Source organism: Nothoprocta perdicaria, unplaced genomic scaffold, assembly GCF_003342845.1.
Source record: "Nothoprocta perdicaria isolate Ctin4 unplaced genomic scaffold, notPer1 scaffold_299, whole genome shotgun sequence".
NCBI classification, from domain to species: Eukaryota; Metazoa; Chordata; class Aves; order Tinamiformes; family Tinamidae; genus Nothoprocta; species Nothoprocta perdicaria.
In genome coordinates, this window is record NW_020455531.1 from 152,579 (window position 1) to 164,878 (window position 12,300).

At 38.2% G+C, this 12,300-nt stretch overlaps 1 protein-coding gene across 1 annotated transcript in view; it reads left to right on the forward strand.

Moving 5' to 3' along the window:
• The window catches only part of SLC9A2 (solute carrier family 9 member A2), a 30,284-nt gene extending 18,793 nt beyond the window's left edge, over window positions 1-11,491 (forward strand). The window contains exons 6-12 of the mRNA XM_026041881.1: window positions 2,450-2,539; window positions 3,922-3,992; window positions 5,438-5,599; window positions 6,224-6,320; window positions 7,253-7,384; window positions 9,163-9,253; window positions 11,085-11,491. Coding sequence (XP_025897666.1) covers window positions 2,450-2,539; window positions 3,922-3,992; window positions 5,438-5,599; window positions 6,224-6,320; window positions 7,253-7,384; window positions 9,163-9,253; window positions 11,085-11,455 — 1,014 coding nt within the window. The 3' untranslated portion in view covers window positions 11,456-11,491. The remainder of the gene's footprint in view (window positions 1-2,449; window positions 2,540-3,921; window positions 3,993-5,437; window positions 5,600-6,223; window positions 6,321-7,252; window positions 7,385-9,162; window positions 9,254-11,084) is intronic.
• The last annotated feature ends 809 nt before the right edge of the window (window positions 11,492-12,300 follow it).

Sequence of the window (12,300 nt, forward strand, 5' to 3'; positions counted from 1 at the left end):
GAATCTAGATGTTACGCAATAATTTTGAAAAACAGCTGGACATCCATCCAAAAGCACCAGGTGTGGAAGAGATTGTGCAGAACTTGTCTCTGGTTTCATACTGACTATGGGGCCGTGGTCAAAATGACTAATAAGAATGATAAGAAAGGAAGGATCATAAGCAGCAAAATTCYGGGAAGCTTAAGCCACTCAAGTCAAAATGTGGGACTAGTAATTATGCAGAATTGTGAGAAACTTCTGAGGAACTAGTACATGAGATTTCCAATCTGTGGGCATTTATTTTTTAACATGATTTTTATATGAAAGAAGGTTTCATGGAAAGTTGCAAGTATCTGCCCTCATGCTTCAAAAAGGGGAAAAAAAGTAGTTTGGGCAATTGATTTCTTTAGCATGTAGGATGAGAAAATTGATTCTGAAAGAATAATTAAAAATATGTAGGTAAATGGAATGTGTTATGAAATGCAACATAAAGGGAAAGCTGATATTCTTTTATAAGACAAATTGTTTTATAAAGCAAGGCAACACTATTAACCTCATTAAATAGTCAACCTATTGTAACCTTGTTTAAATGGGCTATTATGAAACCTTTGTGGTGAGAACAGAAGAAATTATGAGTCTAGCTCTTAGTTAAACTGAGGTTTAGATTGACTATAGAAAGATTGATTGGCTTTAGATATGGTAGAAGTGGATGAGTAARGGGGGTTGGTAGTTTCTCCTGTAGAAGGAAATAGAAATATAGACTAAGTGGGATTGGAAARGGCTTTTGGAGGCTGTAGTCCAGTCCCCAAAGCAGGGCTAAGTTAGATCAGGTTGCCCAGTTCCATTCCCCATTGTGATCAGAGTATCTGCAAAGATGGAGATTTCCCAGCCTCTTTAGGCTTCAGTGTGCAGCCACCTTCAGATAATATTCTAAAGAGATGTCATTAAGAGAATTCCTCAAGGATGGTTCAGAGGCATGACTTCATTTAGTATTCTCATTGTAGACCAAGGCACAGAAAAGTAGGAATTCTTTGGGTGCTGATGTTGATGACAGACCTTGGACAGCATTCTCAGGGTGACAACAGTGTGGGATATGGTGTAGGAAGAAGAGAATCAATGAAGAACAGTAGGATGAAACATATTGAAATTTAACAGTAATAAGAGCAATTTCTTGCTAGGACTTTTTTACTTATTAGGAGTTTCTCCTGTGAAATGGGAGCCTTGCAAAAAAAATGAAAGGGGAGAAAGAAAAAGGTGCAAGTTTAAAACTGCATGCTGCTTAACCCACCAGCGCAAAGGAGACAGAAGGTGATTTTGAGCTAGAATGAGACAGAAAGGAGACGCAAAGGTGATTTTGAGACATAATGAAATATTGGCAGCAGAGAATAATGCCATGTTCTAGAGCGATCATGAGAGTGGTAAGCCTGTTGTGTGGAAGGAGACCAGAATGTCTTGGCCTTAGTGAAATGAAGGAGAAGAGGGAATGTAATTACTGTTTATATCAAGGGGTAAAYGCAAAGAGTAAAGGAGAAGGAGAACTGTTTAAGCTAAAAGGACAATGTTGGCACAAGAACAAAGTGGTACAAAGGGACCATGATGCAATTAAGAAGAAGATTTCCAATTATCAGAACAATGAGTTTCAGGATGAGTGTTCCAGTAAGAGCAATGGGGCAAAAAAACCTAACTACTTTTACGATAAAGCTTGATCAATTTCTGAAAAGAAATGCATGGCATGGTTGTCTGGGATAGTTGAGGCTGATCTCAACATCATGTGAGATTCATTGCCTTCCCCATCTCAGTGTGCCTATGCAAATAAAACATTATGTTGATTCTTCCACAAATAGTCATGGAATTTGTAATTTTGGCCACCTCAATACATGAAGTGGCCAAAACTTTCTGTTCTTTTATATATTTACCAACAATCTGCTTGTCACTGGTCTTGAACAGTATTTTTAGTGCTACTAAAAATGTTGAGACATCTTTGTGTACCTGTGTTGAAAGCAACCACTAGAAAAGAGGACTCCATCCTTCTGCTTTGTAATGAGTGAATATATAGTTGTTTATTCATAAAACAAGTAAGAGGCTTTTTTAATACTTAATAGAATTAGAAAAAAAAAAACTAAAAACCTCAGGGTTGTTGTAAGTGACATATTCCTTATTGGATWTATGAAACTGCCACACATTGTATTGGGGCACAAGGGGTATGGACCTGTTACTTTTAGAGATCCCTTTCACTTCTTTTATGTTAGCAGAGCTTGTAGGCTGTCAAGGGATAAGTGCAACACCTGCTGATCACAAAAATGAATTCACTGTTGTAACTAGAGTTTCAGATGTGCTTGTGGAGTGCTGGGAAGGTGCCCACAGCCATTATGACTGCTCTGAAAGAGCAAGAAAAGACTAGGAGACTAAAAGATTTTTTTTCCCTTTTATTCATGGATAAACACAGAAATATTTGCTGTTTTCTTCACAGGGAATAACAATCCGTCCATTGGTGGAGTTTCTTGATGTCAAAAGGTCAAATAAAAAGCAGCCTGCTGTCAGTGAAGAGATATATAACAGGGTATGTTGGAGCTTTGGTGTCATATATGAAACCTTGGTATAGACAAAACTCCCAGTGGCTTTCTGTAAGGCAAGGAAGAAATACAGAAGGAGATGGGATCTTCTAAATTTCTATAGATGCTTTAAAGTCAGTAACTGTAAATTTAAGTTTAACATTTGATCATTATTAACTATTATTGTTTAGCATTATTTTAGAATTTTCATTTTATAACTTATCTGCTGAGAGAAATTATCTTCTTGCTTCACACAGGAAATTACGCTGTTTCAAAACCTAACTACTTTAGCAAAGCTATGGCAATTTAATTGCATTACAATTCAGCTAGTTTAATTAAACAAATGCAAACTCCTTCTAAAGACRCACTTAATCTTATTTACCTCTCACATCATCAGCCTCTTTATGGATTTGTCTTTGGTACTTATGCTTCTCCCAGCATTGCAGTTTACTAGCCATGCACTTTCTTCAATGTGTTTCTCCYTGCAGCATGCCTATGAGGGTAGTTGTAAATCCTCCAAATAAACAATAACACGGTCCGGATTCAAAGAAAAGAGCTGAGCCTGGGTGTCTACAAGTTAGTCAATTGGAGAGCTTATCCTATCTGTAGGATTTGGCCTTGAATTTGAGAGAGCCCTATTGAGGCACTTGAATTAAGAGCACAGCTGCTCTAGGAAATGTTTCAGAGGGAGAGGTGCCTCTGGACTGATTCACCTTTGCATTGCTGGTGACAGAGTCAGGAAGAGTGTATTACTAATATTAGGCGCTCAGAAGGCCCCGAGGCCAGGYTGGACTGCAGCCCCTGAAACTAGAGTTTGGGATCATCTGCCGGGGACGTCAGCCACGTCCAAGGCATGCAGAATGCTGGTGTGGGGAGCTGCTGCCCTCTCAGCATTTCTCCTCCGCAAAGTCATACCTGGCTCCCTGCCAAGCCTGGGGAAGACCCTGGGGAAGTCCCAGGCATAGCCCAAAGCGCTAGAGAACTTTCAAAAGTGAAAACTTGGGGAAAACAAGTTGCCTGCAGATTTAGCTAGGAGCAAAACAGTGACATTCCCGAGACAGGCAGCCAATTTATGTCCTTTTGGGGATCTGACCTGAGGGAGCTGCAGGGGAAAACAGCAGAATCTGGGTCTCTCAGTCTGGCCAATGACTGAATGTGAACTACCCTCTCYGAGCATGTGAACTGGCAGAAAGTCTGAGCCTTTCTAATAACCGTAAGCCAAGTCTGCACTAGGCTCATTTGACTGTATTTAGTTTAACTGAAGCATCATCCTAAATTCTGAATAGACTTTTCCGTTTGAGCTTTGTCGGTATTAGAAAGTAATAATATTCAAGTGTAAACCAAATGATGTCTTATAAGATTATGTAATGAACCAATATTTTCCCCTTAGTTCTTCGATCATGTGAAGGCTGGAATTGAAGATGTGTGTGGACACTGGGGTCACAATTTTTGGAGAGATAAGTAAGAATGGCATTTCAAGTTCTTTGTTATACAGGGAAGATGAAACTGGCTCAACCACAACAAATGAAGGCTGTTGGGCATCRTATTTCATTTTCAGCATTTTATTCCTGAAAGCAGATGGTTGTTTTTAGAACGTGTGGGTTACAAAGAGAAAACAGGAAAACAGAATCTTTTTACTAAACCACAAGCAAGTAGAACCAAAACTCCAGCTGGGAAAAAATACAACCCTCTGGTCCCAGGGTAAAGAGTTTTACCTTCTGAGGCCTGTGTAATCTCCTTTTTYCTGGCTGTTTCAGCACATTTCCTGCGTATCCACTGAGCCTTTCATCCACAGGCTGTTTTCCTACTGCAGGTTGTGTATTCCTCTGGTGTTCAGTAAGGGGTTATTTGATGAGAAACACACAAAAGCGTTGGGGTTTTCGACAGGAAGATCAAGGCATTAGATGACATGAGGTGCATGAGAGATCTTAATAGCAGGCAGCTCCACAGTTCTTGATGGTATTATTTAAGACTTAGTGTGAGTTAAGAAGATTATCACTAGCAATGCATGAATAATACATGTGTTCAGTTCAGCTAGTGAATTATCATCGTCACCAAAGCACRTTATTCCCCGCCAAGTACTTGTCCTTTAGACCCAGAACACGGACATTACTCACCCACCTTCCAGTCACTGCCTCAACAAGAATTTCAGTGTTTCGTACCAGTGGAACTGCATTAGCAGAAAGGCCTAAGAGTTCTCCCCAAATGCCCTGAGGGCATAAAAGTGAGGACACTTACCTGACAGGTACATGATATGAGTACAACTCTGCTTTACTCAGGCTAGTTCTACTCCAGTCTGTGATCTTCTGTCAACAGATTATAGAGAAAGATAGGTCCACTTCCACATTACCTTCAGAAATATTTTTGACTCAAATTCAAGAATAACTTCAGGATGACCAGAGGGCAAGATATTTTTCTGATAAACAAAATCACTCCAGCTCTAATCAATATTATTTCACTAAGCATCCACAAGGGTTGCATTTGTTTTGGAGGAATGGAGAACTTCCAAGATTTTGCAAGAACAGGCTAAAATTTCAAAGAAAAAGCAGTGGGTGTTAACTTAGACATTTTATTTGTTTTTACAGTAAATATTTAATGTTCTCTTTGTCTTGATGAAAATGGAGAATTAAAAACAATATTGTTTAATAACACAGAGTACCTAAAAGTTCCTACTAAGGAGACCAACCATTAAAGAAAATATAGGTCAAGAGCATCTGAAGCAAAGATGAACTTGACTTTTTATTAGGTTATTTTTATTAGGTTATTCACCAGTAACTTATTAATATGAGTAGAAATCTTCCCAGGGAATAAGCTCCTTCACAGTTGCTTTAGAGATGGTATATTGGCATTCCTTAGCTATGCATAGTAAAAAATTAACTTGCTGGGTTGGTTTGCCTCATATACAGGTTTAAAAAGTTTGACAATAAGTACCTGCGAAGACTTCTAATCCGGGAGAACCAGCCCAAATCCAGTATTGTTTCTTTATACAAGAAGCTGGAAATAAAACATGCCATTGAGATGGCAGAGAGTGGGATGATCAGCAAGGTCCCGTCGGCGGTGTCTCTCAGGTAGGCAAGTGAGGCCAGCATGGCCAAGCATCATGTCTGGCTTAGCATTTGTTTCATGACCCAGGCTGTACATAGGATAACAACTTTGATGAGGCCTGCGTGCTAATTGCATATAAAGAGGTGAATAGATAGAAAAAAAAGAGCACTTGCAGTGCACCTACAAAGCACTTAGTGAACTCCACTCTTCCAGAGTGTCTAAGTTTACAGGGTTGGTGGCACACAGATTTTGGGGAGCATTACTTCGCCACGTAGGGCTGAGCTGGGTTTGAAACATTGCTGCACATCTACTACCATATCTACAAGGGAAGMGTGATGGGCATTTGGAAAAGTACCTTAATCATATTTATGATTTAATGTAATTTATGTGAAATTTTAGAGAGTCTTGAGGACCTCTACCAACTTTTAAGGGTTATCAGTGACTAAAATGTTATCAAGGTTTCATTTCTGTGCATTACATTTTTGCATCTTGCTTGGCTGGTTTAAAAATGTTTTTTCTAGCTCTAACAAAGGAAATATCTCCAAAGCAATTTCCATGTTAAAAAAAAAAGAAAAAAAAGAAAAAAACTCCTCTTTCTCTCTTTCCTGTATATTCCTTTTTTTTTTTTTTTTTTTTTTTAAACACAGTGAATATCATGAAGGAAAAATAAAGCCACTTTCTCCCACTGAAATGGAAAATATGCGGGAAATATTAACAAAGAACCTCTATCAAATACGACATCGAGTAAGGATGAAGTTTTTACATCGTTAACTATCTTTGAGTGTACTGATGACTTTAATAGTATATCTTTGTGCCAGCTCTGTGTCTGCTGTGCAATAGCAAAAAAAAAGAATGGAGCTTTTGTTCATCCATATTGCCCATAGATCYATTCTCTGTCATATTTTCAGCAAGATATCTGTACCCCTTAACATAAATAGTTTACTTAATCTTACACTATAGGTAAAACTTGATGTTTTACATTTTGTATGTGTTATATAATATAAAATATGCATTTTATACATATATATACATATATAGTATGCTTTTTACCTACCAAGTACTTATGTTACTATGAAGCAGATYGTAGGTGCAGATTCAATCACAATCTAGTCCCACTTATATCCACATTTCAGTCGGTTCTCAGTGTGGGATTAAGTTTCCCACTTGCCCCCAGTTGTGAAAGTTGCTTGTATTAAGAACAGAGGTGATGAGCTGGAAAAGCAGAGAAATAAAAACAAAAGTCCATTTTACCTTCCTGTGGCTAAGTATTTTGAATATCTGCATCTTTGGAAAACATTCAAAAGAGGAATTTGCTTCAGCTCGCTGAAGGTAAAAACGATTTCTCCCCTCTGTGCCTGATCTTATCKCTTACAAATATGCATCTTCTATTGATGTATTGACTGAGCTAGTACAAGGTTGCAGTAAACACTGTATCAAGCCAACTTTTTACAGTTTCTCTTCCATTATGAATAGCAGCAGTTGAAAAAAAAAAGAAAAAAAGAAGTGCTGGCATAATTGCTATCCTTGTTCTTAATCATCTTTAATATGATTTTGTTTGCAAGATTTATGATGCCTATTAAACCATTAAAGCAAAAAGCCTGTTTTGAGCAGTTTATATAGTTCAATGCATTTGACATTGTGCTTTTTGGAATGTAACCATTGCCTTTATATTTCAGACAATGTCATATAACCGACATAGCCTGGCTGCAGATGCGAATGAAAAGCAGGCCAAAGAAATTCTGATCCGTCGCCGGCACAGCCTTAGGGAGAGCTTAAGGAAAACGAACAGCCTGTCAAGAGAAAAACCGGTACTTGCATTTTGGTTTGTTTATACCAAGTAGCTCTCTGTAGCTAAATGTTATGTCAAAAAAGATCTTCTGAAATGTAGAAACATAAATTCTGAGTTTGGAAGACAACCACACAAACTTGTCATGTTTGCACCCTGAGTTGCACACATCCACTCCTGGTTTGTGTTGACCCCTTCAGCAAAGCTGCAGTCTTGAAGCATATGATGTAGGAACTGGCTCTTCTGCCATTATTTTAGCTCAGAGGAGCAAGACAAGCTCCGCACACAGTGTACCTCTAAGATCTGATCAGAATTCTACATTGAGATATACAAAAAGTGCTCCAAAATATGCATAAGAGAAGCATTTTTGATGAAGACAAAGTGAACATTTCATTTAAAAATGCTGGAGCATTTTAAAAATGCTCCTTAGTCATCAWAAAATGTAGTCAGGACCTCAAGTTTTGACACAGAATATGAAAATCTGTTCTTTTTTCAAGAAATTTCATGGCATTGATGAGATTTGGTAGYCTGAAGCAATCCTATTTTACCAATATTGTAAACTTCAGACCCTACTGGAAAGGAAAATGAGGATTCAGTCAGCGAAGAGGCTGACCTCCCAAAACATCTTCCTGTTTCAGGTGACAGAGAAAGTAACCATTTTATAAATTTGTATTTTCGTGTTGCAAGATTCCTTACTGACTGCATTATTGATGGATATAGTTGTCCTTTGACAGCTGAAGTTGGAATCACATCTCCTGTAAACACTATATCTTCTCTGTGATCATTGCCTGGGCTACTCTGGCATTTTCTTCAGCAATAGCTGTGCTCCTGAATGACTTCCTCCTTATCAGCCACAGATCCATATGTTTTCTTTGTCATGCTTAATCAATGATTTACAAGGTACAGTAATGAAGAGACTTTGCAGGATTGAAACATTTGGYAGGCAGGGAAATAAACAGATTTTTAGATTGCATAGACTGTAATTTTAAAAATAATGATCCTTAAGTAAACCCATGGTGATCCTGAGTAGCTTTACCATATCCAAAGAGGGAAAACAAGTCATGGAAAATAGATTTTCTTTTCATGTTCCCTTTGAATGTACAACAGCAAATGGAACAAACACAGGARAACTGGTTGACTGTAAAGGTTGGGKTTTTTTTTAAATATTTGTCATAATTATAGGAGAGGCTACCCTTGAGAAATTCATGAATTTTTATAAAAAAAAGTGCCTCCTGTGTTGCAGGAAGTATGAGGTGTGCTTTGCACTCAGAGTTCTTAGAGTTAAGTCACTGGCAAACTAGACTGTCGTGTCCTGAACCTGCTATTGCCCCAGTGCTGACCTTTCCAGCAGCCTTCGTGTGGCTGGTCACCCATCATAAAGTCATCTAGGTGTATTAAGCGTTTTCAGGGTAGAACACAGTTTGGTTCTTATGCCCAAGCTTCAGTCTCAACCTGATTTTAGCAACAGGCTAATAARGCTCTGCACTAGTTATGGAAAAAGATGCAGTGTTTGCCTGCCTCAAAACACCCCTTGCAGGCTGTTGGTCTGAGTCAACTGTGTAGAATGTTATTTTTTGGCTTTTGGATTTATTCTTTGTCTTTACCTTAGTTAGCATAGCTCTTGACCAGCAAAAAGGCACTGAATGTGTAGTAAAAGATAACACATTAGGTAAGCCCAGACTACTCTCTAGCTTTAGCTACATAAACCCTTTCAAGCCTCTGTGGTGCATCATAATATTCATTTTGTAAGAAGTCATCCATTCTGCTGTAATTTAACTTTTCTCGTATTTATTTGTACAGGCTGCTGCAAATACAAAAAGGTTTCTCTCGCTTCCTAAAAACACTAAACTCCCAGAGAAACTACGAGTAAGAAATAAAACATCTTCTAAAGGTAATGGAAAATTTTCTGCTCTCTCTTCCTGTGCTGCTACTCATCTTGTTTATGTAGCTCGAAAACTTTTCCAGGGATGATGTGGAGAAATCAGCATATTAATTTTCAAATAAATATTAACCATTTTATGCGCAAGCACACATTCTAGAGTGATGCATTCTTAGCATATTTCTAGGTGTTGGATATTTAACAGAGGTTACAGAACATTCAGGTGGCTGGGACTAAACCAGCTATTTTAGTGTGGAGAAATGCCCCAGCAGACACAGTAGTTTTCGCAGTTCAAATGCACAATATCCCTTCATGTGAACAACTAGCAGCCTGAAACACTTCTGCACCATAAATACTGTTAGGGTCCATGCTCCTTTTCTTTCTCATACCATTTTCAGATCTCCTTGGATTATGAAGGAGATGATGACCCTGAGACTCTTTATGCATTTTTACCAGAGAGGTGAATGAAAATGTGATCTCTGATCTGTAGATCTCAGGAAGATCTTCTCAAAATGCTCAAAATTGCAACAACATTATTTTTTTTCTGCCTGAACTCATATTCACTTCATTTTGGAGATCTTGAGTTTTATAACAAAAACAATTATGATGAAAGAAAAATATAGCATATGAAAACTTTGACCAATACTATGCATTATTTTTACTTACTACCATTTGTATTACCAAGCTTGCTTATACCATGCTCAGGATTATCCCCTTTCATGCCATATAACGACCGAGATCTCCTGCTGGGTATATTAGAACTAATCAATCAAAAAGTCAAYCACTAATAGTTCTTGCTTTTTATGSCCCCCCCCCCMATTAGTTTGCCTCTCTTTCACATTAATTCAGAAGGGTCTGTGTCCTTGTCTGTTGATAGTTGCATCTTTGCTCTCCTGACTACAGGATGCCTTTTATTTTTTAACTATGTCTACAGAGGTCATCTATTGTCACCTAGAATTACACATGGAAAAGGCAATGTGCGTCTAGATTATTCAATTGTCAAAAAATATACTATTTGGCATATTAAGGGAAAAAAGCTTGCCAACATAGTCTGAAGAGGAGCTTTCTTGATATAAAATTATCTGGGTGAATGAATATGATATGTTTTGTTGACCCCTTCCTCATCTTTTTAAAACAAATAACGTGGAGATTATTCATGGAACGTGTTGTTATGACGATTACATGATCTACAATTTGTTACTTTGATACATTTAAAACACCATGTCTGACAGATCAGATCCACAGATTTTATTTGAAAACTTATATGCAGGTGTGTTAAAGATTGGATATTTCCATCCATCTGTACATTATCCTTTGGGAGACTCTTTGATGGGAAATTGAAGTTCCTTTTCCTAAGCAAAGTTCCTTGCCTCCCTTGTAGTATCCAGTGCCCTGCAAATGCCTCTCAGATTAGGCCTCTTATGGGAGTGGAACATCTGATTTCTGTGTCCTGCCTCRTTGTAAGCAGGGGGTAGACCCCAGGTAGCCGAGATGGAGTCAGATTTTTCGTGCCTGGAGACAGAAAGGAAGAGCTTGGGGAAATGTCACTAAAATACAGGGTGGCAGATGAGTGGGGACTTTCTAAAAGCTTTTTTTTCTTTTTTTTTTTTTTTTGGTGGGGGGGAGGTGGGGCACAGGGTAAGAGTAAGGAAAGTGAAATCAGTCTTCCAACCCTACACAGTAAGTATTTGTTACTGAGTCCAGACAGAGAAGACTGAATGTAGGAAACACAGGAAAGCGTTTTAGCTGTGTATRGCTACTACTGTTCAGTGTTCTGTTATTGTAATATTCCTGAAACAGCAATATTCTGTACCTAAAATTTAAATTTTGTTTTAAATAACAGTGGGCGACAGCAGTGACTCTGAAATGGATGCTTCTACCACAGTGCTCAATTTAAGACCCAGAGCAGGGAAAATTTTGAGAGACCAGAGRCAGAAACAGCAGAGACCACTGCCTGAGTTTAGGATGGAGTGGAAGAATGAAGTTGATGGAAAACAGGATGGAGGAGGAGCAAGCCAGGAGCCGAGCAGCCAGCCTCAGCCATCCGTTGGGTTCAGGCAACCGCTGCTGACGAGACCAAGATTTGGCACATTGACCAGGGAAGATTTGTCTACAGACCATGTGTCATCAAGACCTATGCCACCACCACGGTTGACCAGGCAGGCATCACAGGGGGAGAGGCAGAGAAATAAGCCTGAGAACCAGCCTTACTGACCATAGCCAAAATAGAGCTATCAGTAAGAAGTCATGGACATAAAGAGTTAGGATTCTAAAGCATCTCATCAAGCAATGGGATCGAGTAAAACAAAAAAAGCTCAATGAGGATAGAAGTATTTCCAATGCCTTTAAATGAATGGAATACTGGAACAACTGCAAAACTGAAGACATAAAGAGAAGATCTGTTTTATAAATAACTTATAGCAATTATTTAATTACTTTATTTTCACTATTAAGATAGGATGGAAATGTGCCTTATCACATCGTCTTTTCTGGAATGAAGTCATCCAGTTCAAGATCCAATTATCTGTTGAAAACAATTGTTTAAAGTCCAGTGATGAAGGGAATATTTAAAAAAAAAAAAGTTCTATATAATTTCAGATTTTATTTATGATCAAATTATGCTTGTTTTGACCAGAGCTTTAATAAGAGTAACACTGAAAATTGCACAATGCACCTATCATACAGACTTTGTAAGAAGACTAAACATATTCCTAATGTTGAATTTGGAGACCTGGGACACAGAAAGATAGTATCTTCTTACAAGAAGAAAAGGAATAAGCTGTAGAAGCAGAACTGCAAATGCAGTTTATAGAGAAAAGTTGTGACAGGGACAAGACCTGAATATCTTGAATTTTTACTTCCTGCATTTCTGGCAATTTGTACCTTTGAAAGGTACTGAGGATCACTAAGGAAAATCGAAGTGACTTTGACTTTCACTAATGCCAATGAGAGCACATAGCACTACACCAGAAGCCCTAAAAAGGAAAGCTTCAAGCACGTAAATAATGTTCTTATTTAAAATTGCTTTTTGCACCTTATTTTCTCAGGTGCAGTGCAAA